Source organism: Ochotona curzoniae, unplaced genomic scaffold (assembly GCF_017591425.1).
Source record: "Ochotona curzoniae isolate NIBS_2020 unplaced genomic scaffold, NIBS_Ocur_1.0 contig_2754, whole genome shotgun sequence".
Lineage (NCBI taxonomy): Eukaryota > Metazoa > Chordata > Mammalia > Lagomorpha > Ochotonidae > Ochotona > Ochotona curzoniae.
In genome coordinates this window covers 25598454-25626023 of record NW_024465582.1, presented here as the reverse complement: position 1 = coordinate 25626023, position 27570 = coordinate 25598454, and the positions used below count along the sequence as shown (strand labels likewise).

The 27570-nt window shown below is 39.7% G+C and overlaps 1 protein-coding gene across 1 annotated transcript in view; it reads left to right on the top strand.

The window, feature by feature from the left end:
- Positions 1-27570, top strand: part of SLC38A9 (solute carrier family 38 member 9) — a 79169-nt gene that overhangs the window by 46098 nt on the left and 5501 nt on the right. Inside the window, exons 10-13 of the mRNA XM_040977545.1 lie at positions 1989-2096; positions 22173-22279; positions 26176-26289; positions 27232-27380. Of these exons, the coding sequence (XP_040833479.1) occupies positions 1989-2096; positions 22173-22279; positions 26176-26289; positions 27232-27380 (478 nt within the window). The remainder of the gene's footprint in view (positions 1-1988; positions 2097-22172; positions 22280-26175; positions 26290-27231; positions 27381-27570) is intronic.

Genomic DNA, 27570 nt, shown 5'->3' with positions numbered 1-27570 from the left:
AACTTCCCTAGAGGAATTAGCATCTAAAGGCTTTCCTAAAGTTGTTGACTTGATGGCAACTGGACACAATTCATTAAGTGAAATAATCGCTCCACACTGCCAAAAACAAAAAAAACCTCGGAAATAACTTGAGGATAAAACCAAATCTGAACACCAAGTTCACCTTTTTGTTTTTTTGTTTTTTTGTGTGTGTGTGTGTGTTTTTTTTTTTTTTGAGTGACAGGAGTTTCAGAGAGATGGGGAGACAGAGCTCTTCTGTCTGCGGGTTTACTCTCCCCCAAAAGACTGCAGCTATCAGGGCTGGGTCTAGCTGAGCCAGGAACCTCTTCCTAATTTTTCATTGAGATGCAGGGATCTCACTTGTTCTGTCCTCTGCTGCTTTTCCAGGCAAATAAACAGGAAGCTGGATCAGAAGTGAAACAACTGGGGCTTGATATGGGATGCCAGTGGCACAGTCGGTAGCTTACTCTGCTAAAACATGATGCCAGCCCCACTTAATATTTCTTATATATATTTTATATGGGGTTTGAGTTTTTGGCACAGCAGTAAGACACAACTCAGGTTGCCCATCAGAATGCCTGAGATTGTGTCCTGATTCCATCTCTAATTCCAGCTTCCTATTAATTCCAGGCCATATATACATAGCCTGAAGCTAATTCATTTTTTGTATTATGTATGTTTATTTTTTTAAGAATCACTTATTCTTATTTGTATGGCAGAGTTACAGAGAGAGGAGAGACAGACAGACTGATCCTGCATCTAGTAGTTCACTCCCCAGATGGCTATAATGGGCTGGTCTGAAGACAGGACCCAGGAATTTCTTCTGGGACTCCCACATGAGTGCAGGGGCCCAACCACTTGGACCATCCTTTGCTGCTTTCCCAGGCATGTTAGGGAGCTGGACCAAAAGTGGTGCAGCTGGGACCCAACCTGGTACCCATATGGGACACAGCACTGTAGACAGAGGCCTAACCTTAGCAGCGTGATGCCAACACAATACTTATTTTATCTTTCAGAGTTGGCTTTCTTGCTGTTTAATTTATTTGAGTTTGCAAAAAGAAATACCACACAAGCTCCCAGCTACTGGTTCACTCCCCAAATGTTTGCAACAATTGAGACCATAACCCCTTTACTTTTCATGGTATCTGTTCCTCTGTTGTAGTGACACAAGTTTGCCGTAGTTGGAAAATGTGTTACTGTTCATTGTTTTGCTCAGGAAATAGCTGATTGGATAGGCTATGCTGGTAATTTCATGGCTGTTTGCCTCAATGGATGTCAGCCATTGCCTCAGCCTAGGCTCACTCTGGCTCTTCCTTTCCTCTCTCAGTGGCCTTGACCTATCAGGTCCAGGCAGTGGTAGCATTTAATCAAACTGGGAGCATGAGCAGTTAAGCCTGGGCCCCAGAAGTAGGCTCTCTTCCTTTATTTGCTTATCTCATTTAGTGGGAGAGGCCTTTCCAAGCTAAGCCTAATACATGGTTTTGGTTTTGCTTTCTATAGTTCTCATAGCTTGATGATGATTCTTCTTTTTGTTGTTTAACATTTAGTTGAAAAACAGACACAGAGAGGGAAAGAGATCTTCCATCCACTGATTTACTCCCCAACTGAATACAGCCAGGTCTTGGCCGGGCTGAAGCCAGGAGCCAGGAATTCCATCCTTGTCTCCTGTGGGCATTGACAGTAGCCCGAGCACCTGGGTCATCCTCCACTGACTTCCCAGGTGCGGTAGCAGAAATCTGGATTGGAAGCAGGGTAGGTGCGACTCAAACCATTGCTCCAATCATAGAGTGCTGGCATGGGAAGTAGCTTAAGCTTCCGTGGCACAGCACTGGCCCCTTGTTTCTGTTGTTTAGATCCCAGATTTTTTTTGTTGGGTATAATCATTAAAAGTCAGTAATTTTCACTCTTTACTGAAAAAGTGGAAGCAAGGTTTTATTTTAAAATGGTATTCCAAAAACGATAAAATTTCTGATTTTTCTTTCCCACAGGCACAATATCTGTTCTGTATTTGATTTTCCTTGTCACATTCAAGGCTATTCGCTTGGGATTTCATTTGGAATTTCACTGGTTTGTGTCAACAGATTTTTTTGTACCAGGTGAGCTGTTTTTGCAAAGTAAAAGATTGATAAATAACAATAATGTGATTTTTAACATGTAGTTACTTGTTATTCTGATACAAGTAATGGTATTTTTATGCTAAACTTTTTATGATTGCTATTAAACTAGAAACAATGCTGTAGCGAAGATTGCTCTGGGTTTCTTGCAGTTAAAGTAATCAGAGGCCTTTTTATTTCTACTTGGGAATTTCAGTTCTTTTAAGGGGCAGTGCAAGTATCAAAAATTCCTTCTCCAGACTTTTCTGAAGACATACTACTTCTAGAATTTCAGATTTAGAACATGGCCAGTAATATATGTAGATAAATCTTGCCACTTAGAAACGTTGTTCAGATTAAGCAAAATGCTGGTTTCCTTTCCATCCCCCTTTTTAGGTTATGACTGTTACTTAGCCATTTCTTGTTTCATGTGAACTTGAGATACTTTGGAAATGATAAAAGCATCATGAAGCAGAAGTACAGTGAGTAGATTAGATTAGATTAGATTAGTTAGATTAGATTAGATGGGAATCCAAGGGGGGATAATTGTTATACTAATATCCTAAAAACAAACAAGGAGAAAATAGCTCCTAATTGCATTGTTGGTTTATAAAAGCTGCTTCCTTTTCTTTCTTTAACTGTCAGTTCAGACAGTTTGGAATTTGAAGCCTGCTTAGTATCTGGTGTTACTTTCTGAAATCTGTAATTGTCTGCTACCCCTCTTGTTATGACATGCCTAGATTTTCCAGATGTTTGAAGTTAATGGGCACATCATTGCAAGTTTCATGACTCCTTGTCTTCAGAACATTTGGCTATATCAGCTTTATTTTCTCATTTTCATTAGAAGTCCACAAAGACTGAAAAGTCAGTGTAACTTTAGGATAAAGAAAGTATTGAAAGTCAAAATGCAAGCTGGTTTCCAAGACTGCATTTAAAATTAGACAGTGATAAAAATGGCAACTTGAATTTTTCCACTGATAGATAAAAATAATCAAGGATAATGTTTTCTAAAATTAAGTCCATGGCATTTGGTAATAGCTTAGTGATAAAAGTTTCTGCTGGAGTGACCGTTGTGGCGCATGAGATTGCTTCCCATATCAGAGTATCGATTCATGTTCCAGTCGCTCCAGTTTCCATCCAGCTGCCCACACATATATATCTGTGTTTCTGTTTCTCTCTCATCAGACCAATTTTCAAATAAAAAGTTTCTGCTGTGATAATCCACTAGAGGTATATAAAAGGGGAAAAGTCAATAGTTATTTAGAAAATAGAAAATATTTAAAGAGGAAAGTAATTTATTTCACTTATATCTAAATAAGAGACTTGTACTTGTGTTAGTGTGTATTTTGCTTAAATTAGTTACTATGTTATGATGCGTTCCTCGAGAAAGAAAGAGAATGAAAGCATATGATTAAGTCTTCCTCACTAAAGGCTGATTAAAAATCAAAACTTTGGAGGTGTGACTCTCTACTGTCCCAGTGAGGACTCACATCAACTTTCAGTTGATCAAATCAGATTTCTGTGCCATGGCTCACTTCTGTAATTGAAAAAATAATACGAAAACCTCTACTGGTACTTTTCATCTAAGTTTTCTTGCTTTCTGAAGGACTTGACTTTCACAGTTTTCCCTTCTTTCTCCTGAATCATGGGCCAGTCTAAAAGGGGAAAACTCCTAAGAGCCCACTCTTCTAGTTATTGCCTCCCTGTAAAAACTTAGGAGTGCATATGTTTACTGTCTCCATATTTTCCCATTTTGCTTTGAATATATTCATCAGACTTTTGCCTCTGTCACTCCACTGTAACCAGTAAGTCCAGCTCTCACCCTTGGCAGCCTGCTAGCAGCCCTGGGGACATTTGGTCATTCCTTCTATCTTAAAAACACTTTGCTTGACTTCTAATACTTGTCCCACCCAGCACTCCACTTCCTAGCTCTGTTGAGTATTCTGTGTGACTGGCTGTTTCTTCTCAAATGCCTGGTCTCTTAAGTGAGGAGTCACGCAGGATTTTGTAATCAAGCCTCTTTTCTCTGTATCCCTATGCCATGAGCAGTATCATCTAATCATCTGAGTATATATGTATTATCCATATGGTGACTAGTTGTAATTTTACAGCTCTATTCCAGCTTTTTCACTGAAATCCATATCCACATATACCTGTTCCTTCTACGTCTCCACTGGAATTCCTGTGGAGTACTCAAACTTAAATTGGCAGAAAAATTCTTGTTTCTTTCCTTGTTCACTTCCTTCCACCAATCTGCTTACTCTCCTTACCCTTTTCCCATTCTCATCTTGGAGAATGCCAGTTTTCTAGTTGCTTGAGCCAAAAACAGTCATCCTGAGTGTTCATTTTCTCCACTTAACCACATTCAAACAGTCTACAGAACATCTCTGCAGATCGAGATTTTCTTACTGTTTGTACCAAAAGAATGATGTCAAGTTACTAATCTTTCACCCGGATTATTGTAATAGCCTCATAACAAGTCTTACTGTTTCTTGCATTATAATCTGTTCTCGACTGGGCAGGTTATTTCTTTCTTTTTCAACTGAATACATGGAGCTGGCCTTTGCCGTTGCATGTAAAAGCCACCTCCTGTAATGCCAGTATCCCATAAGGGCACCAATTGGAGAACCACCTGCTCCACTCCAGTCTAGCTCCCTGCTAAGGCATGGGAAAGCAGTGGAGTAAGTGCTTGGGCCTTGCACCTATATAGAGACCTGGGTGAACTCCTGGCTCCAGCCAGGCCCAGTCCCAACTATTATGGCCATTTGGGGAGTAAAGCAGAACATGGAAACCACTCTCTGTATAATTTTACATTTCAAATAAATAAATCTTTTTCAAGAAATAAGTAAAACAAAACCCACAAAAGCCTCTGATGGTTTTCCATCAAAATGAAGGTAAGTCTTTATCATAGTCATAGACCCTATATAATTTGCCTCCTCGAATTCTCAATGATTTCATCACCTCCTAATTTCCTTTCATTTAGTCCACTCCTCGCTGTCTTCTTTGCTGTTAGGGTAATATACCAAGCACACTCTTGTCCTGGAATCTTTGTACTTACTGTTCCATGTACATGAAATTCCCTTCTATTTTTCCCAGATGTCTGGATGGTTAGTATTACAGAGGTTTCCCTTGACTGTCTGCCCATCCCTACCTCTCCTTTTGTGCCTTATTTTTCCTTACAGTTTGTATCACTAATAGGTCTTATAAATAAGCAGCACTGGTTGTCTAAATATATTAAGTCCATAACTTTGATAACGAGTTGAAATACTGAGAGCTACCAAATTAATCTGATCTAGGTCCTCAAGCTTCAGAAACTAGCAGATAGTGATAGTTCAGATAGTAAGCAATACTTGTATAATTTTTTTACTTATCTGTCTTAGCTGAACTATTAATGCTGAGAAAAGGCATGTTCTTTGTCTTTATACTTGTGTATAACTGTTGTATCCACCAAGACCTATGATACTTTCTGGCACATAGTAAATGCTTTGTAAATAATTGCTGAATAAATACATATGTTTATCTTTGCTCCCTCCTAATTTTTATTACAGCAATCATAAAGAAATAAATGTAAAAACCAAGCACAAAGAGACTACGGAGAGAGAGCAATAGATTTTTTTAGAAGCTGCAAAACTGATAGTAAATAACTAACAAGAAAGCAAAGGTAGTAGATAACTAGCAAGAAAACGATAAAGGCCCATAGAGAGAAGGTCCAGCACGGATGGGGTGATTTGAAATGTACCGTCCTCGAAACTGAAACTGTCAGCATTTGGAGGCATGTGAGTAGTGGAGCAAGAGTGAGAGAGGAAGGGCTCACTGTGAGAAGTTGCTTGAAACTTTGTGTCAGGAATAATTAGTTGTGACACCTCCCCTTCCCCTTCTGGCCCGGATCCCAACCTATCAAGATTGGGAAGGAGCTGAATCAGTAAGGCTGCGAACTTGTGTACAACTGACCTAGCACAGGATTTGGAGTAAATATCTCAGTCTGAAAACTGAGATTCAGTGAAGAATAGGCTGGTGAGATCTCATGTCTTCCTCTCACCTCCTTCACCCCTGAAGTCTTTTTTTCTTTGTTTCTTGACCCATATGCTGATAATAATTCTGTTGTGAAGTAACTGACAAGGCCGTGAGGAAAGCCTGGCGTCTCTGATACTCAAATTTTCCCAAAGAAATGGTCAGGTACTTTGCTTATATCAGGCCATTCAAAAGGTCTACTAAGTATGCTTTTTAGTGATTCATTTTTTAAATATAAACAGGCAAGAATTACTAGATATTTAAGGAAGGCCTCAGATAAAAACGAAACAGTAACTAGAAAAAAAAAGAATTATAAAAGAGAATATAAAGGAAACTTCAAAAATGTTATCTTTGTGCCACCTCAGGAAAAAAAATGTTATGGTCTCAAAGTAATAAAAGAAAATGGTATATCCATGAAGCAGTATTTTTATACCAAGGATGAAGGAAAGAAGGGATTTGGCCTTCAATATAAATGTAATTGGAATTTAAAATTCAAAAAAAGTTTGGAAGATAAAACTAACCTCCCCAAAAGTCTAATAGAAAAACATAAATTGGTGGATGGTTGTAAAGAAGAAAGGAAGAAAAGGAAAAAGAAAAGAGAAGATGATGAGATAATTAGAGTATTAATTCAGGTGGCCCAGTACTAAACTAAAGTATTTTCTCAGTGGAGTATTAGCTAAATCCTAGCCTTGCATGCTCCGGAATCCCATGTGGGACCCAGCATGCAACCCAGCAGCTCCACATCCCATCCAGCTCCTTGCTTGTGGTTTGGGAAAGCAATAGAGGACGGCTGAATGTCTTAGGACTCTGAATCCATGTGGGAGACCCAGAGGAAGCTCCTGGCTTTGGATCGGCTCAGTTCCAGCCATTGCAGCCACTTGGGCAGTGAACCAGCAGATGGAGGATCTTGCTGTCTCTGTTTCCTCTCTGTGTAAGTCTGCCTTTCCAATAAAAATAAATTAAATCTTAAAAAAAAAGTATTTCCATAGAGAAGAGAGAAAATGGAAAGGAAATTATATTAGTTCCCTTAATATTGAATGATTTTTCCCAGTACTAAAGAACACACGCATCTCTAGCATTAGAGATCTCAGAGTGCCCATGGCTCTCAGTAAAACCTACACCAATGCTTACCATCATAAAGTTTCAGAACACTGGGGAGAAATAAATAACCCTGAGAGCTTCCATGATGATAAAGCCTAGGTCTATACAAATGCATGTTGAATGAAAATAACATTAGATTCTTCAACACCTTCTTGAAAAGCTTTTATTTCACTCATTTTTTTCATTGATATGTTAGAAAGCCATGTAGGTATTTTCAGAAAGTAAGGTCATACAAAATGTTACCTACATGTACCATTCCTCAGATAAAACCTAAAAAACAACTCCACCAAAGTCATAGTAAATCAGGAAGTTCCCAGAGACGAAGAGAATAGGAAACAGCTGTGCAATTAGGCCCACTTAGCCTGCAGCCAGACCAGATTACAGTGAATAGACACATGACCCAAGGAAAACATAGAAAGATTATCTAACGTGTTGTTCAGAGAGAGATTTTTATAATTTTTCAGAACATTTGAGAATTGGTGTTAACTAGAAAATTAGTTGGGGGTGGGGGACAGAAGGTAAACAATCAATTAGCTCTAGAAAAATGGGCTAGTGAAAGTATTTTTATATGAGAAAGAAAATATTCCATGACTTAACTATGAATGATAGATAAAAATCATAAAAGTACTGAGACAGTTAATTATTATATTAGAAAAATAAAGAAAGGAAAGGATTATGTATTATGGGAATAATATGAATGTGCAAAGCTTTCTAGTGGGAAAACAGTAAATCATGTAAAAAAAATTTAAATGAAGGAAACATGAATATGTGCTTTCTTTAAAATTAGATTATAGATTTAAAATACATTGAATAGAAGAATTCAAATTACTTGCCTCTGTGAAGTATGAAGCAAAACAAAGCTGGCTTCTGTCTTAAACTTTGCAACGCTATTAACATTTAAAAAAAATTATTTATTTACTTAGTTTGAAAGAAAAAGAGGGAGATCTCAGCCTCTGTTGATTCACTCCCCAAATGGCCACAACAGCCAGTGCTGGGCCAGGGCAAAGCTAAAAGCTTCATCTTGGCCTCATAGGTGGGTGGCAAAGGCCCAAACACTTGGGTCATCTTCTGCTGTCTTTGCCAGACCGTTAACAGGACTGGATTGGAAATGGAACTGCTGGCATTCAAACCCCCACCCATATAGAATGCTGGTGGCAGCATTGCCCAGTACACTACAATGCCAACCCCCAACTACTTAACTTTTAACAGTCATCACACATTTAGAATACAATTAAAATTCCATTTTCCCGGACCTATGCTGTGACATAGTGGTTGTAGCTGCTCCCTGCAGTGATTCCCAGCCGCTCCACTTCCTGTGTAGCTCCCTGCTAATGTGCCTGGAAAGGCAGTGTAAGATGGCCCTAGTGCATGGACACCTGTATTCCCAGAGAATCCCCTGGCTCCTGGCTTCAATTTGGCCCAGCTCCGACTGTTGTGGACATTCAAGGAGATTGATCTCTCTCCATCTGTCTCTGTCTCTGTCTCTCTGTGTCTCTGTAACTCTATTTTCAAATAAATAAATATTAAAAAAAAAAAAAGAAGAAAAGATTGGGAGGGACCGGCACAAGGGCTCAGTTAGTTAACCCTTCCCCTTGCAAGTGTCACCAGTCCTATTTGGACACTGGTTTGTGTCCCAACTGCTCCACTTCCCATCCAGCTCCCTACTTGTGACCTGGGAAAGCAGTAGAGGATGGTTCAAGTTTGGTGGGCCCTGCACCCATATGGGATACCAGGTACAGGCTTCTTTCTTCGAATTGGCTCAGCTCTGGCCATTGCAGCCAGTTGGGGCATGAACCAGCAGATGAAAAAATATTTGTCTTTGTTTCTCCTTCTCTCCATAAATTTGCCTTTTAATACAAATAAATAAACCTTTAAAATAAAATTTAAAATTTCTATTTTAAAATGGCAAAATATTAAGTGCCTTAAAATTGAATGAAGGGAAACTTCAGACACTGACTTTTTAAAAAAAAAAAAAGATTTATTTATTTTTATTGCAAAGTCATGTATACAGAGAGTAGGAGAGGCAGAGAGGAAGATCTTCCATCTGCTGCTCCGCTCTCCAAGTGGCCTGCAGTGGCCGGAGCTGAGCCAATCTGAAGCCAGGAGCCAGAAGCTTCTTTTGGGTCTCCCCCGCAGGTGCAGGGTCCCAATGCTTTGGGCCATTCTTCCTACTTTCCTGGGTAACAAGCAGAGAGATGGATGGGAAACACTGCTGCCGGGATTAGAACTGACACCCGTATGAGATCCCGGCACGTGCAAGGCAAGGACTTGAGCCACTAGGCTACCATGCTGGGCCCCCAGACACTGATTTTTTACAGGCTTATGTTAGGGTTTCTCCATTTAATTATTTTTAAGAGTTTATTTTATTTAATTTGAAAGAGTTATAGAAAGATAGAGAGAGACATCTTCCTTGTATAAATTCACTCCCCAGATGAGCACAGTGACCAGCCCTGGGCCAGGCAGAAGCCAGGAACCAGAAGTTTCAGCTGGGTCTCCCTTGTGGGTGGCAGGGACCCAAGTAACTGCATCATTTTCTGCTGCTTTTCCCAGGTGAATAACAGAGAGCTAGATTGGAAGTGGAGCAGCTGGGGCACAAACCAGTGCCAACATGGGACACCATGTTTCCTAGGTAGCAACTTTACCCACTACACCACAATGCCAGCCCCAGTGTTTTCTGAATTTAAAAGCCATATTGTATTCTGTCACCAGAAAAAATTTTCTGCCGACGAAAAAGTGGTTTTGTTCACTTTTTGTTAGGAAAAGAAATGTTACGTACACCTCTTGGATGGACGTTTGGCCCAGTAGTGAAGACACTGATCGGGATGCCCACCTTCCATTTAGGGTTGGCCTGGGTTCAGGGGCCAGCTCCCAGTTCCAGTGTCTTGCTAATATATTTCCCAAAAGACAGCAGGTGATGGTCCCAGCGTGATAACATAGCAGCTAAAGTCCTTGCCTTGAAGACCCTGGGATCCCATATGGGTGCCAGTTCTAATCCCGGCAGCCCCGCTTCCCATCCAGCTCCCTGCTTGTGGCCTGGGAAAGCAGTCGAGGAAAGCCCAAAGGTTTGGGACCCTGCACCCACGTGGGAGACCCAGAAGAGGCTCCTGGCTCGGATCGGCTCAGCTGTGGCAGGGGAGTGAACCATCAGATGGAAGATCTTCCTCTTTGCATATCTGACTTTCCAATAAAAATAAACAAATCTTTAAAAAAAAAAAAAAAAGACAGCAGGTGAAGACTCAAGGTGATAGCTTGAGTGTTGCAGGCATTTGGGCAGGAACCAGCCGATTGGAGCCATCTGTCTCTCCCTCACTCTGCTTTGCAAAATACATAGGTAAAATTTTTATGTGTACAACTCTTAAGTGTTCAGCCTGATTAATTTTCACAAAATTACCACACTATAAAGATAGCACTCAAGTCAAAGTCAGAAGTTATTAGCACTCCATAAGTGTCCATTCTACCCTCTATGGTTACTATCTCCCGCAGTGGTAACCACTGTTCTGACTCATTATACCCGAAGTTAATTTTGCCTGATTTTTAAGTACAATATATATGGAATTTGCAGTGTGTATTATTTTGGGTCTGTTTTCTTGGAGTCATCATTATGCTGTGATATTACCCCATATTGTGTGTTTGGGGTTCACGCATTCTCACTGGTGTTATATAACTATCACAGTCTATTTGTATTTACTGTAAAAGGACAGTTCAATCATCTCCAGTTTTTATTATGTTTATTGTAGGATACTCTTCCTTTAAAAACAAAAATACTTATTGGGTAGACGAAGAAGAGAGGAGGGCTCCTATCCACTGTTGTACTCCCCAGATACCTGCAGTGGCCAGAGTGGACCAGGGCCAAAACCTGGAGCTGGGAACTGAATCCATGTCTCCCACGTGGGTGGCAAGGACCCGGTCACTTTGAACCATCCCTGCTGTGTCCCAGCATCAGCACTGGCCTGAGGCTGGAGGCGGGGACTGATCCCATGCGCTCTGATGTGAGAAGCAGATGTCTTAACCACTAGGCCAAATACCTTCCCCATATTCTGCATTCTCAGACAGAGCTTCTGGTGATCATGTGACTTCTCTTAAGCATAAAGGAAACTATGGATTTGCTGGTTTAACGGGTACAGAGTGATAACTGTCCATAATGGTTCCAGCTTGCCTTTCCTCTAGTAGTGTACGAGAGCTCTAGTTGCTCACTGTCCTCACCAATATTTGTGTTTTCATCTTTTAAGTTTGTGTTCTTCATGTCAACTCTCAAATAGCATTACAGTTTTAATATGCATTTCCTTGCTGGCTCATGAAGTTAGCTCCTTTTCATATGTTAGTTGGCCATCTGAATTTTCTCTTGTGAAATAACCTTTCAAGTCTTGTCTTTTTTTTTTTTAAATTTCATTGATTATTTATTATTGATTTATAGAAGTTCTTTTTACATTCTTAATACAAGCCATTTGTCAGATTCATATTTGCAGTTCACTTCTTCCCACCAGCTTGCTTGCTTGGTTTTTTGTTCATTTATTTGGAAATCAGAGTTACAAAGAGAAGACAGAGAAAGAAAGGGAAAGGGAGAGGTTCCATCCCCTGCTTCACTCCCCAGGTGAGCTCAGCAACCAGGGCTGAGCCAGGTAGATGGCAGGAGCCTCATGTGGGTCTACAGCATGAGTCGCAGGGCCCTAAGTACTCTGGCTTTCCCAGATCACAGCAAGAAGCTAGATCAGAAGTGGAGGGCCTGGCACAATAGCGCAATGGTTAAGGTCCTCGCCTTAAACACGCCAGGATCCCATATCGGCTCTGGTTCTAATCCCAGAAGCGCCACTTCCCATCCAGCTCCCTGCTGATGGCCTGGGAAAGCAGTCGAGGACAGCCTAAATCTTTGGGACCCTGCACCCACATGGGAGACCCAGAAAGAAGTTCCTGCCTCCTGGCTTTGGATCAGCGCAGCACCAGCTGTTGCGGCCACTTGGGGATTGAATCAATAGATGGAAGATCTTCCTCTCTGTCTCTCCTCCTCTCTGCATATTCGCCTTTCCAATAAAATGAATAAATCTTTTTAAAAAGAAGAAGAAGAAGAAGAAGAAGTGGAACAGCTGGAGCACAGACCCAGCACCCAAAGGGGATACAGGCCTTGCAGCCATGGCTTTACCTGCCACACTGCATTGTCCATCCCATCCTTCTTTGCTTGCCCCTTCAGAGGTATAAAGTAAACAGTTTGAAGCTGATCAGATGTTTGGGACTTAAATTTTAAAACCATTTTGTGCAAAAACTATAACTTATTATGCAGTGCTCATGAAATAAGTGACTCTGCTCTTTAAAGTGTCATATTTTCCCCACAAATATTTGGACATGAAATTTCTTAGCAACATTATATGCAGTATACAAAGAGTGGACACACCCAGTGTCCCTCACTGATGAATGATTAAATATGGAACATCCATGTAATATAACCTTATTTTGTAATATTTTTATGAATATGCTAAAACTACTTGTATACTGTAAATAGGTGAAATGTATGAATTATGTTTCAGTCACACTTTAAAAATCTCAGGTTTTAAAGGAATCTGTTCCAAAGAGTTCTTTTTGGATAATTGGAGAAATCTGGATATTTATTCACTCTAATTTTGCAATTTAGAAACCTAGCAGTAGTATTATTTGCCTTAATCAGAAACGAATCAACAAATTGCTTCTTCAAGTGTCTTAGTGCTAATAAAGGTTGATTTTGCTGAGAAAGAGAAAAGATTAGCTAAGTTGAAAAGAGTTTGCTAGAAATAATAGAGCTTGGGGTCTGGTACAGTGACCTAGTGGCTAAATCCTCACCTTGCAACTGCGGGAATCCTATATGGGCACTGGTTTGTGTCCTCGCTATTCCACTTCTCATCCAGCTCCCTGTTTGTGACCTGGGAAAGCAGTGCAAGATGGTTCAAAACCTCGGGATCCCGTACCTGCATGGGAGACCTGGAAGAGGCTCCAGGCTCCTGATTTTGGATCGGCTCAGCTCTGTCCATTGCAACCAGCAAACAGAAAATCGTTCTCTCTCTGTATCTCCTCCCTGTAAATCTTCCTTTCTAATAAAAAATACATAAATCTTTTAAAAATCAATCTTAGCAAGAAGTAAAGTTATTGTAAGATATAAAATAGAATTTTGAGTACTTCCATGATCGTAAGTCCTTTGTTCTGAAAATGAGTACCCCTGATCGTATGTTTGAAAATGTCTTATAAGACATGACCCACTCCTCTCTGGGAGCTTAAGTAGAACACTGAGACAGGTTTGTGAATTAACAACTGTAATACAGGATAAAGGAAATGTGGTGCACACACACACACACACACACACACACGTTAGAAAACTGCTCAGCCATGAAAAAGGATAAAATTCTGTCACTTGTGACAATGTGAATGCTGTTGGTCATTAGGTCAAGTGAAATAAGGCAAGCATGGAGAAACAAATGCTTCATGACCTCATGTTAGGAGCAAAGAGTTGATCTCATAAAAATTGGTATAGAATATTGGTTGCTAGCTTCTGGGGAAGGAAGGGAGAGGTAAAGTTGATCAGTGGGCAGTTAATTGAGAGTACGTTACGCTTAGGAGAAATAAATGTTAATGTCATTTTGTACAGTAGAGTGACTTTACATAGGAAAGTATACCATGTATTTCAAAGAAGCATGAAGAAAATACTTGGAGTATTTTCACAAAGAAATGATAAATTTTAAAAGATTTGTTTATTTATTTATTGGTTGGTTGATTTGTTTGAAAGGCATAGTGACATGGGGAGAGACAGACAGATCTTCCATCCATCCACTGGTTTACTTCCTAAATGCAAGGTCTAGTGATGGTGCATGCCAAAGATGGGGGCTTGGAACTTCATCTGCATGGCTCCACCAAGTACATTACCAGGGAGCTAGATTGGAGGTAGAGAAATTGGACCTCAAATTAGCAGTCATTTGGTTGCTGGCACCATGAGCAGTGGCTTAACTGGCTGTGCCATAATGCCTGTCTTATACTGATGTCAACATTTTACAAAGTAGACATTTAAAATACTGTATATGCCCCATGTATGTACAGAATTTTTATTTGTTCACTAGACAAATATTTTATAAGAATACCTATTCTCAGGGTTCACGATTCTAATACAAAGATATAGACAAGAGACAAAGCAGCACAGAAAAATTTGATCTAAGAATCTGAGCCAGAGAAAAGAGTCTCAAAGGGGAGTATATTTAAGAGCCAAGAGGAGATTGCTACATAGAGTATTGGTCCAAGGAGTTGAATGTTTAAACAGCAATTAAGACGTGAGATAAAATGACCCTCTTAGGAAATGACAAGAATTGGAGTGGTTAGAGTGAACTAATAGTGGTAGGGAGAGTGATAGGAGATAAGGCTAGAATGGCAAAGGGCAGACCAGGGGGAGCCTTCCATTTTAAGCTGGAGGAATTCTGAAAGCAGCTATGACACTCCCTGCCTGCCTTATGTGGGATGATCTCAACCAAGGGAAAGATGTGTCCATAGCAAAACATAAAAGCAGTCCTCAGAAACTTCAGAGAGAATGCATTCGATGGGAAAAGTATACATGAATTTCAGAACTCTTTGTATCAATATGTAATTCCATTTTTTTCTCAGACTTTTTGAAGTAGCCTTTATAGCTCTATACTGTAATTCATAATGGAGCTACTACATTTTAAAAAAAAATCAGAAGTATTATAGCCTCATTCATTCATTCACTCACTGGATCAACAGAGTGTCTAGAAAAGTAGAGATGGTGAGAACACTCTCAGAGCTTAGGAATATGCTTAGATAATTGAAAACTGGATGATGAGTGGTGCAGGACCCAAAATCCACCTCCCTTTCTGTCTTCTCAGACCACTTCCAATGCCAGCCATGTCAGTTCAGATCCAACAGGAAGTAAAACACTGAAGTGGAGTGAGCTCTGCAGAATAGACTCAGACGGTGTTGGCCACCCTGTTGTGAATTCTCTGGTGCAGACATTGCCAAGGAGTACAGGGTTGATCTTGGTATGGTGCTGTGCTCTGCTGTCACAGGAGCTGTCCCAGGAGACCGTCACCTCTGCTCGCATGGGGTAGTAGACCCCAGAGGATTTACAGTGGAAAGCTGTCCTCTTCTATCCACGCTGCTTGTGCTGAGTTCTCACTGAGAGAGCAGAGCAGTATACCTTCATGGCTGTTAGACTTTGGTACATTAATGATAACTTTAATTCATACGCCAAACTTCTGTTTCCTTTGCTTTGGTGAGTGAGAACCCTTGCTTTCTAAGAAGTTTCTAAACAGGTCATTGCAGGAAGATATTAACAATGTGTGGGTTTTGTTCATTTGTTTATTTGTTTGTTTTAGGGCTTTTTTTTTTTCAGTTAGATATGCTACTTTTAGGGACAGGCATTTGGCATAGTAGTTTAAGGTACCACTTGAGACACCTGCATCTCTGCTGAGGTGCCTGGCTCAAGTCCCTGCTTATGTGCATTTGGCATAGTAGTTTAAGGTACCACTCGAGACACCTTCATATCTGCTAAGGTACCTGGGTCAAGTCCACTTATGTGCTTGGGCCCAGCTTCCTACTACTGTGCACCCTGGAGACAGCAGCTGATAACTCAAGTAGATAAGTACCCCTCAGGTAGAAGATGGACATTGAGTTCTGGGCTCCTGGCTTTGGCTCTGCCCAGCATTGGCTAATGCAGATATTTGGAGAATGAACCAGCAGATGGTTCTCTGTTGGTCTCTCTATTGCCCTGATTTTCAAATCAATCAGTCATTTTTTTTTCAGATGTGCTGGAATTTGAACTCACGTTTAACAATTTGAAGTATTAAGCTCTTTTTTAAGTAAAAGTAGGAAAGTAAAAAATGTTCAACTGACCCTTCACTGTATTACGTTAGGAAGAGAACTGGGAACAATTAATAATAAAACACTAGCTCTAAAATCAGACCAACAAAACTGTACATTCTAGTTTTCTATCAGGTTGTAAGCTTTCATCTGAAATTTTGTCTGTGAAAGCAATTCAAAGTTTATTTCTCTTGCAGAAATTGTCTACTTATTTGTCTATATTCTTTAAACTTTTGTGCATCTCATCAATAAAGCAAAATTGGGGAGCAATTCCCAGTCCTTCACTGGGACAGCAGGGACTCAATTCCCAGGGCCATCATCTGCTGTCTCCTGGGTGTGTAACAGGAGACTGAGTGGAAAGTGCCGAGCAGCAGGAGCTGGAACCAGGCACTGCAGGATCAGATAAGAGCGTCCCAAGCAGCAAGTGAACTTGCTGCACTGCAGTGCCTGCCTCTACTTTCCCTACTTTTTACGCAGGTGGGTTGTTCCCTACTTTGCCCCCTATTATTTATAGACCCAGCAATATTTTCAAGTAACTTATGATCTTATTTCACACAAGCACACACACACATACATACATATAATCTTGCTTTGCAGAGCCTCAAAAGTTCCTTTGGTTCTTAAAATGTTATTTTCATTATTCTTACTTTAAATTAGTTTCGTATTTATGGTGAAAAATTAAGTCTAAGCATTGTAGCTAGGATGGAGTTTCTGGCTCCCAGTCCTGATTGTTGCAGAAATAGGGGAGTTAACAAGAAGTCGAAATATCTTCTTGCATTCTTCTCTCTGTGTGAGTCTGTGTTTTCAAGTAAATGAGAATAAATGATAAACATCATCGAAGCCATTGTGGCATAGCATGTTAGACAACCCACCACCTGCGATACTGGCATTGTGTATGTCACTGGCTTATGTTCTAACTGTGCCACTCTAATCTCGCTCACTGATAGTGTGCCTGGGAAAACAGTGGGTGATGGCCCAGTTTGGGCCTCTGCTATCCATGTGGGAGGCCCAGATAGAGTGCTGACTCCTGGCTTTGGCCTGGCTTATTCTTAGCTATTGTGGCTATTTGGGTAATGCACCAGCAAATGGAAGATTTTCTTTGTCTCTCTCTGTGTCTGTAGTAATGCAGAAATGCCTTTCAAATGGATAAATAATCTTTTACTTGGTCATTGAAGATTTTAGAAAATATGAGTAAATGAATACTTTAAAAGAAATCAGAGTTTTTATCTTTTATGATTTTTTTCTGGATATCCATCTACTCTGTTTCCTGGTACAATTATCTCTTTCTTCCCTTGTTTTATTTGAAAATCAGAAAGAGAAATAGACAGAAGGAGATCTTCTGTCTGTTGGTTCAGAATGCTCCCACAGCTGAGGCTGGGCGAGGCAGAAGCGAGGAGTTCTGAACTCAGTCCAGGCCTCCCCAGAGGATGGCAGGGATCACATGCATGAGCAGTAAGTTGCTGCATCTCAGGGCATTCATTAGCAGGAAACAAGATCGGAAGCAGAGAAGCAAAGACTTGATTCAGTATGGGATGTGAACATCCCCAGGTTTACACAGAATTTTTAAAAAGATTCATTTATTCTAATTGGAAAAGCAGATTTATGGAGAGCAAGATCTTCCTTCCTCTGTTTCTTTCCCAAATGGCTGCTAGCGGCAGGAACTGAGCTAGTCTAAAGCCAGGAGCCAGGAGAAGCTTCTGGGTCTCCGATGTGGGTGTAGGAACCCAAGACTTTGAGCCATTCTTTACTGCTTTCCCAGGCCAAAAACAGGGAGCTGGATGGAAAGTTGAGCAACCAGGACACAAACTAGCACCCTATAGGATCCTGGCACATGCAACTTGAGGGTTTAGCCACTGAGCCATCATGTTGGGCCCCAACAAACAATTTTTTTTTACTTATTATTATTATTATTTATATCATTTAATAATATAGTTCCATAGACCCTGAAATTTCCCTTACCCTCGGATTCCCCTATATTATTACTATAGTATAATGATGGTCATATGTCCTTCATTGCGGGCATGGATAATAGCAAAGGGTTCAGCATCCTATTGTCAAGATATAGTTAACAGTTTCATTGAGAGTCCATCTTTGATCTGGAAGTAGTGATGCATACTGCATGTATCCTCACATCTGGATATGATAGTCTCCATTACACAGTTATTATACATTCCCTTAAATGAAAAGCCACAATACAAAATCAACAAAAGAAAGAAAAATAGAAATTTACAATGCCTTGAAGTTAAATAACATGCTACTGGATATGATAGTCTCCATTACACAGTTACTGTACATCCCCTTAAATGAAAAGCCACAAAAGAGAACAACAGGAAGAAAACGAGAAATTAGAAACACCATGAAGTTAAATAATGTGCTAATGAATGACTAATGTGTCACAGAAAAATGAAAAAGAAAATCAAGAACCTGCTTAAAGAAAATTATACTGGACCTGGCGGGTGGCCTAGTGGCTAAAGTCCTTGCCTTGAACATACCAGGATCCCTTATGGGCACTGGTTCTAATCCCCGCACCCCACTTCCCATCCAGTTTCCTGCTTATGGCCTGTGAAAGCAGTTCAATACGGCCCAAAGCCTTGGGACCCTGCACCCTCATGGGAGATCTGGAGGAAGTTCCTGGCTCCTGGCTTTGGATTAGTGCAGCACCGGCCGTTGTGGTCACTTAGGGAATAAATCATTGGACAGAAGATCTTCCTGTCAGTCTCTCCTCCTCTCTGTATATCTGACTTTGCACCAAAAATAAATAAATCTTTTTTTTTTAATGATATTACTGTATGCTCCATGAGTCAGTGAAGAATTCAGTGAAGAAGACAATTTTCTGAAGAGAGGAAACTAAATTTAAAAAAATCCTTGAAATATAGTTTCCACTGATCATTCTTGGTGAGATGTGTCTCCTTAGGCAACAAATAGATGAGTTTTGTTTTTTTAACCCAGTCTACTGATCTATGACATTTGATTGATGAGTTTAGGGCAGTTTCATTCAGGGTTGTTATGAATGGATGGTAATTTGGTCCTGTCATTTTAGCAATGGGTTGTTCATTTAGTCTTCTGTTGTTACTTTACTGGGATGTTCTTCACATTTGCCTTTGGTTTTGGTGGGTGCTATTCCTGTTCTCTGTCAAGAGAACATTTTTAAGTATCATTTGTAGGACAGGTTTAGAAGAGGCATGTTCTTTTAACTTTTCTTTACTGTGGAAGAATTTTATTTCATTTTCAAAAGACGAAGAAAGGTTTGCTAGGTATATTATCCTAGGCTGACAATTTTTTTATTTTAGAATCTGGCATATGCTTTGAACCTTTTTACCCTAACTATGTAAGGATTGTCAAAAATATAATAAAAAATGGAAAAAGTTTAAAAAAAAATCTGACACATGTTGTTCCATTCTCTTCTGGCCTGTAGAGTTTCTTGTGAGAGATCTCCTGTGAATTTAATTGGCTTTCGTTTATATGTCAGTTGACTTTTTTTTCCATGTGCACATTTAAGGATCTTTTCTTTAAGGTCAGTTGAAAAAAGCCTAATGATCATGTGTTGTGGTGAAGATGGCCTTTGGAAAACCCTATTGGGAGTTCTGTGCCCCTCCTGGATATTGTTTCCTAACTTTCTCTAAATTAGGGAAATTTTCCCTTATTATTTCATTGAATGCATCTTTAATCCAAGCTTCTTTTTCTGCACCTTCTCGGACTCCCATAACTCTTATATTTGGCCTTTTAATAATGTCTTTCAATTCTTGAATACTTTTTTTAGCTTGACCCAGCTCTTCTTCCAGCTTTTTGTTTTCTCCTGGTGACAGAAAATATCTTTCAATTCTAATATTCTTTCTTCTGCCTCCTTCATTCTATTTTGGAGACTCCACTGTACTTTTAATTTGCTTCACTGTATTCTTAATTTCTGATATATCAGCTTTCATTTGATTCATTTCATGTGTGACATATTCCTTGAATTCCTTGAATGCCTGCTTTACGTGCTTCTCGTTGTTGATAAAGCTTTATAACAAGTATTTTGAATTGTGTATCCTCCATTTTTCTTATGTATTCCTCAGTTAACTCTGAGGTTGGCAAAGGATTTTACTCCTTTGCAGGTGAGTCTTCAGTAGTATTCACTGGGCCTTTGTCTCTTCTTTTGCTCTTGGTCATTATACTTCTGGTTACCAAATTTTTCTCCTTGAGGCATGTTTCTCCCACAATTTGATTTTACTCGTTGCAGTTGGCACACAACTCTTTGTTTGCAGCCACTTCTGCCACTCTTTCCAGCAAGTTCCACCATAGTCTCCATAGCCTCAGCTCCTAGCTCAGCACTTTCTACTTCCTGTGATACTGTGCTGAGGCTGCACCATTGTCTATACAACCTTTCTCCCACTTCCCGTTAGAGCAGTTCCCAGGATTAGGGAGACACCAGGTGTCCTATATAGCTAGGTTGTTGGTGGTGCTGATCTTGCCAGAACCTGTTGGCTATCAGGTCTGAGGGCTACTTGGACCTATCTTGGGTGGAACCTATAGGATGCCATGTTGTTGCAAATCACTGAGCCAGAAATGAATTCACTCCCAGCCCAGTGCATGCACAGTACTGTGTATGGCCTTTGCCTTCCTATACAAAATGGCGCCTGATTCAGCTCTAAGGGGACAGACTGGGCTGTGAAATCTACCCTGTTCCAACACCACCCATCTGGGACTTGCTGCTTTGTCTCTGTCCCTGGTCAAATCAAACAGACCAGCAGGATGGGCAGCTCTTTGTCTGGGTTCACCTCCTGAACTCTTGGTGAACACCCCTTCCTACCTTGTTGCTGGTGGAGTTCTGGCTGCCAGAGCGATTCAGATTGCCACTTTGCTGAATACCTTTGGGAAATCAGTCACTGCAACACCACTCCATTGTTTTCGCTGACAGAGTTACAGAAAGGAGAGACAGAGAACTCCTATCTGCTGGTTTACTCCCTAAATGGCTGCAACAGCTAGACATGTGCCAATTTAAAGCCAAGAGACTGGAGAGTCTTCCAGGCCTCTGTTTGGGTGCAGGGGCCCTGGCATGTGGACCATCCTCCACTGATTTCCCAGGTCATAAACAGGCAACTATGTTGGAAGGGAAATAGCCAGGACATGAATCAGTGTCCATATGGGATGTGGGCACTACTGGTCAAGGTTTAGTGTACTATTCCATGATGCTAATCCCATACGCATGCTATTTGCATCATAAACATTTGCCATAATATAAAATCTTCCTCAATACCTAGTTTTTAAGTATCACTGTATAACTATATATTAGTTTAACCAATTCTCCATGAGTGAACAATTATTTTGGTATTTTTAAGTAATACTCTCTATTTGTCCTCTATGAATGCTGAATAAGTTGTGTTGGTGAGATGTAGCAGACTAGTCCTGTGCAGGTAATTGCAGCTTCCCATAATGGAGCCCCAGTTTGTGTCCCAGCTACTATGCTTCTAATCCAGCTCCTTGCTAATGCACCTGGGAAGGCAGCAGAAGGTGACCCAATAATTTGGACCCTTGCCATCTATTTGGGAGACGAGGATGAAGTTCCTAACTCTTAAGTTTTAGCCTGGTCCAGTCCCAGCTGTCAGTGGCCAGTATGGGAATAAATCAGCAAATGGAAGATCTCTCTGTTTGTGTGTCTCTCCCTCTCCTCTCTCTCTCTTTTTTTTTTTTAATAAAGATTTATTTAGTCTTATTGGAAAGTCAGATATTCAGAGAGGTGAAGAGACAGAGAGAAAGTTCTTCTGTCCTATGACTCACTCCCCAGAAGGCCACAATGGCCGAAACTGAGCCAACCCAAAGCCAGAAGCCCAGAGCTTCTTTCAGGTCTCCCATGCGGGTGCAGGGTCCCAAGGCTTTGGGCCGTATTGAACTGCTTTCCCAGGCCACAAGCAGGGAGCTAGATGGGATACAAAGAGGCACCCATATGGGATCCCGACATGTGCAAGGCAAGGACTTCAGCTGCTAGGTTACCACACCAAACCCAATCTCTCCCTCTTTGTTACTCTTCAAATCAATAAGTTAATCTTTAAAAAAGAAAGCAGAGCTAGCTGAATTTTAGCAATCAAATTTTCAGCTGCTGATTCACTGACTGCTGTTTATTTTCTAATTGTCGATTTTACCTTTTATTTTTGTCTCTTTTTCTCCTAGAGATAAGATTTCAGTTTCCACAGCTGACGGGTGTGCTTACCCTTGCTTTCTTTATTCATAATTGTATTATCACACTCTTGAAGAACAACAAGAACCAAGAAAACAATGTGAGTGATCATCTGAGTAATTGACTTTTATATCCGTTGAGAATAGATTTTTTTTTTATGTCTGTGTTTGAGTTTCTTAATTTTTTTAGTACAATTAGGAATGTGTTACATAGTTTTAAAATTTCAGTTGAAACTATAAAGCAGTGGTCAGCAAACTTCTTCTCAAAAAATTCTTGTGACAAATATTTTAGGCTTTACAAACCATATGGTCTTTGTTAAAACTGCTCAATTCTGCTGTGTTCACAAAATCAACCTTAGACAATAAGTAAACAAAGGGTGGTGGCGTGTTTTTAAAAAAGTTTATTAACCAAAACAAGTGGTAAACCATATTTGGCATATGGGCCATTGTTAATCCCTTCCACACAGCAACCACTCAAAAAGTAATGAGGGCATAGCTAACCAGCTGATAGCGTTATCATTTTCTTTTTAAAAAATCTGATTCAAGAGAAAGAAAAGAGATTGAGGAAGTGAGTCAAGTAGAAAATAAACAAGAGAATAGAGACTTAACCACCATCATAGGATGATTACATCAAAATCAAGGAATCAAAATGTTACAATTGAAATACAGAGCACAGGTAGAATGTTGATGTTGGGTGAGTCATTCGAAGTTCAGTAAACTAAGCTTTGAAAAGTGAAAGCCAAAAAGTAGAAAAGGCTTCCTTCTCTTCTGTTCACACCAACTATTCCTATACAGAGAGAATAACAAGGTTCCAGAAAAAGTACAGTGATCACACTTTCCAGGTTTATAAATTCAGTTGAATTTTTTTTTAATCTCAGCCAATATTTTTTCATGGCTAATTTAACTAGAATAGGTACCATTTCTTTTCTATAGTAAGGCATCAGTTACTAAAAAATTTAACATAAGGGGATTCAGTAGCACCCAGCTTCCTACTTAGCATCAGATCCTGTGGTTCTGTTGCCTTTTTGATTATGTGAATTGACCTCTTTATATTTCCTCATTGTGTTTGAACCAGGATTTGTTCGGTGTTATTTTGTTCATTGGTTGGTTGAATTTATGTCATTTTGTCTTTATTTAATCACATGATTCTAGGTGGTTCTTTAACAATTTTGAGGTGTCTAGCATTTTAATTGTAATAGTTTTTTTCCATCTTAACGTGCGTAACTGTAGATCACTTGGCTGTACACCAACAGAAGTTTTTATGTGAATGTTTGGGGTTGGACTATGTGGCCAGTTTTTGTTTTTGTTAGTAAATGCTCCTGTGGGTAGTATTTTCACTATGAAAGGAACATGGAACAAATAATAAACTATACTTGACAAACAGAATGTGACTCCCAGATTCCCTCCTGGCCCTGGTATGAACCAAGTTCTCATTTTGAGTTGACATTCTAACTGTCCTTGCTCCCCACCACCAACCCTCCCAGCCATTGCTTGATCTCAAAACAGAGCAAGTTACCTGTTTTTTTTTAACGTAGTGTCAGTTCATACTGTCACTTGTGTTTACATATATATTAAATTTATATATATATAATTTGACTCATGTTTTCTAAAAGATAGTTTTACTCTAGAAACTTTTTCCCATGAAAGGAACCTACAAGAGACCTAATCTATAGGCCTGTACAGTGACGTCTTCTATTTGAGGCAGAGAATAGCAAATCTCATTGCGTACATGCTGCTTTCCGGTGGCATGTTTGCCATCATCATGCTAAACTTCAGCTGCTTTTAAAATAAAAGCAGTAATCCTATTCATTAGCATATTTTCAGATGAAAGCAGGCAACTCAGACCCAGCTTAACTGATTGTTATGTTAGAGTATGTACAACAGAGCTTTCCTGGTTTTAGTGTTTCTCTTCTCTCTACATGCTCACTTGTGTGTTACTTTAATTTTTCCACCCATTGTTATTGTCTCTTGACTGGGATACAGTGCACTGGAGCCTAATCAGCAGCTCTCCATCATCTTGACGAAGGACTTACATTTTGCAACTGAACGTCCTTTTATTTGTTTATTTATTTGTTTGTTTATTTACTTGAAAGACAGAAAGATCTTCTGTCTTCTAGGATAGTGCTCAAACATCAGCAAAACTTAGTGCTGTTCCAAGGACAAAAGCCCAGAACTCAGCCTGGGCTTTCCATGTGTGTGGTACTGACTCACCTGTTGAGTTATCATGTGCTTAACGCCAGCCCCTGGGTTACTTTTATAATTAAAATGAATGGCATTCACTGCACACCATAAAAGGTGCAGTAAGAGTGACGTAGAAAGTGCCATAGAACAGGAAATGAAGAGGAGGAGAAGCTCCTACTGTAAGTCATACCTGGTAAGCCTGTGGGCTTTAGGTCTTTATCATATTTTCCCTACACTGTGGTAAGGTATTCTTTGCAGGACAGTCAGACCGAAATAATGTGGTCCAGTAGATGTCATGGAATGGGGACTGCCTTCTTTCTGTATAGCTCTCTTCTAGCCTGGTGATTTTGTCTAAGATTTTTTTTTTCTTTAAACAAGGCACCCTCTGTTCCTAAGTGGCATAGAGTGAATAGGTTGAGAGTGGAATGACTTTCAAATATCATCATGAGAGTCTGTTGCCCTTTGGTATGAAAATGGACATTTCCTGGCTCCTTTCCATTCATCCTACGTGAGAACATGAGGCACTCTAGAGCTGATTGTTAAGCCTGCCTCGGGCCCTGGAGCTGCATGACCTAAAGAGGAAAGGTTTTGAAATCCCTTCCCTGGACATTGGATCATCCTCTCTCCTCAACTCTATAAACAAGAAGAACCTCATGGGGAGGGATTGAGCCAGTCTTCATCAGCCTTCGGCTCCATAGTCCTCACCATCGGCTAATTTAGGGTGTGAAGTCTCAGTTTATTTTCAAACAGATCAACCTAAAACTGACACTAAAATTTCTCATAGCTCATTATTTGCCTCTTAAATAAATGTATGTGCAAGATTATAAAACACTGCTACTTTATCCTATTCCAAGGCAGAAAGTTGTCCCCCAAATCAGAAATACCTTCTAGTACTATCTAGTTCCTTCATTGTTTTATCAACCTTTAAAAAAAAAGTTGTGTATAATTTTCGTCTAATCTGGTTTCCTAGCTTTCAAAATAATTTATGTTTCAGATGAAAAATGAATGGGCTTATTGCCATAATTGAGCTATGCTGCATTGTTTGGCTGTAACTGCAGTGGTAAGGGAATGATTTGTAAGCAGTGGAATCTGTTCTGTTTGGATCTGACAGCTGGCTGCGTTAAATAGCTTGGAGCTCTTTCACTTTGCATGGAGTTGGGAGGGTGGGAACAGCAGTAGAAGAAAGCAGTCCACTTTATTTTATGTTCTGCATTTGTTTGCTGACTCTAGTAATAACATTTTGCAGCTGTTTGAACAGCTGTCTTTTTATTTCCTTTTTATTTATTGTTTAGGTTTGTTAAGCTTCTCTTTAATACTCTTTAGCTGTCTTTCTTTTTTTGTTAAATATATTTTAACATGTCCCACTCTTGTGGTCTACATGTGCTTTGATGAGAGAAGTTAATTTACTACAGGAAGAATTTTTTTTTTAATTTTGCAAAGCAAGCAGTAGGTGGCTTATACTTATTTTCTTGCTGATTCTTTGTTTTACTACTACAAATATTTTAAAGTTGGGTAAATAGATTGCTTTTCGAAAAAATCAAATTTGATTGCATTAAGCCACTGTTTATATTCACTTCACACATCTGCCAAGATGTCTATAAACTCCAAGTTAGTTTTTTTTAAAATTGGCAGACTATTTGTAAAAGAATGTGGATTTTGTTATAACTACATTCTGTGAACAGATTGGATGCCTAGACAATAAACACATATACAATTAAGAAAATAAATTTGTATTTCTTAAGCTTCTTATTTAGCCTATTCAAATAGACTCACTTCAGACTCCTTCAATATTGTGGATTGTTTTCTGTGTTCACAGGTAAGGGATCTGTGCATTGCTTACATGCTGGTGACGTTAACCTATCTCTATATTGGAGCTCTGGTCTTTGCTTCCTTTCCTTCCCCACCATTATCCAAAGATTGTATTGAGCAGGTAAGCCACTATGTGTCCTCTCTGTGTGATTGCTCTTATGTTCCTAAGTGTGTAGCTAGCAGGATCCTATTTGAGTGCATTTCAACTCCCAGCTTCTCCACTGCTGAGCTCCTGTACCTGGGAGCTCAGATTGCTTTCTGTGGTCACAATACATGCCTCAAACAGAGTACAGTGGAATATACAGTGTTACTTATTACAAACTATTTTAACAGAATAATGTTAATAGTTAAGAGAAGTGGGACTGAATTATTGCTGTTATGATCACTTTAGTCTTGGTTTCGTTGATTCCACAAGTTCTTTGGCAGCCAAAAGTTTACTGAAAATTTCCCTGATAAGAATAATCTCATATAAGTCTCACTCCTTTGGGAATAATAATATTTGTGGTATTTGTATTTGAAAGGAAAAAATAAAAATTCTCAATGGTTAATTTACCAAACTAAAATGAAGAAAACGGCTATGAAAAGACATAGAAAGAAATCCTTTCTTATTTAAAGAGAGACTGTAAACAGTGATGTGTTCTGTTGAGTTTGAAAGCAGTAAGTGCTTTAAAGGAAAAAAGTAGAGCTAATAAAATGGCACTGAATTTAGATAGCCATTTAAATGTATTAAAACAGATTTTTGAGTGTTGTGCTTCAATCTCCTAGGCCAGTGCTACCCAATCTCTCTGTGACGAAGAACAAGATTATTGTTTTAATCTCAAGTCTGTTTTAGACTGACGCTTTTATAAAACCGAATAAAATTATGACAATGTGAAATTTCTACAAGAGTTTCTAAACATGTGATTTCTGTACTGACCTCGTTGGAAGACAGTTAAGCTGCAGTTGGTGGATGGGAACCACAATTTGAGTAGCAGGTGTTTCAAAATAAGCGGAAGACATCCTGTCCCATGAATTTGTATTGAATTGTATTATTAACCTTACCTCATTCTGTTTCTTGCATTAGAACTTTTTAGACAACTTCCCCAACAGCGACATCCTGTCCTTCATTGCAAGGATATTCCTGCTGTTCCAGATGATGACGGTCTACCCACTCCTCGGCTACTTGGCTCGTGTCCAGCTGTTGGGTCATATCTTCGGTGACATTTATCCTAGGTAAGAGCTCTTCTCTTGACCTGCAAGATGTGCCAAGCAACAAATGACTGTGCAAACAGGTCAGTTTACAGTATGACTGATCCTTTGGCTAGAAAAAAAAAAAAATTGCCCGGTGAAAATGGTTACTAAGGATAGACCATGGGTGAACTTTTCACCCGAAGAATTTTAAAACCAGAAGGCACTCCCTTGC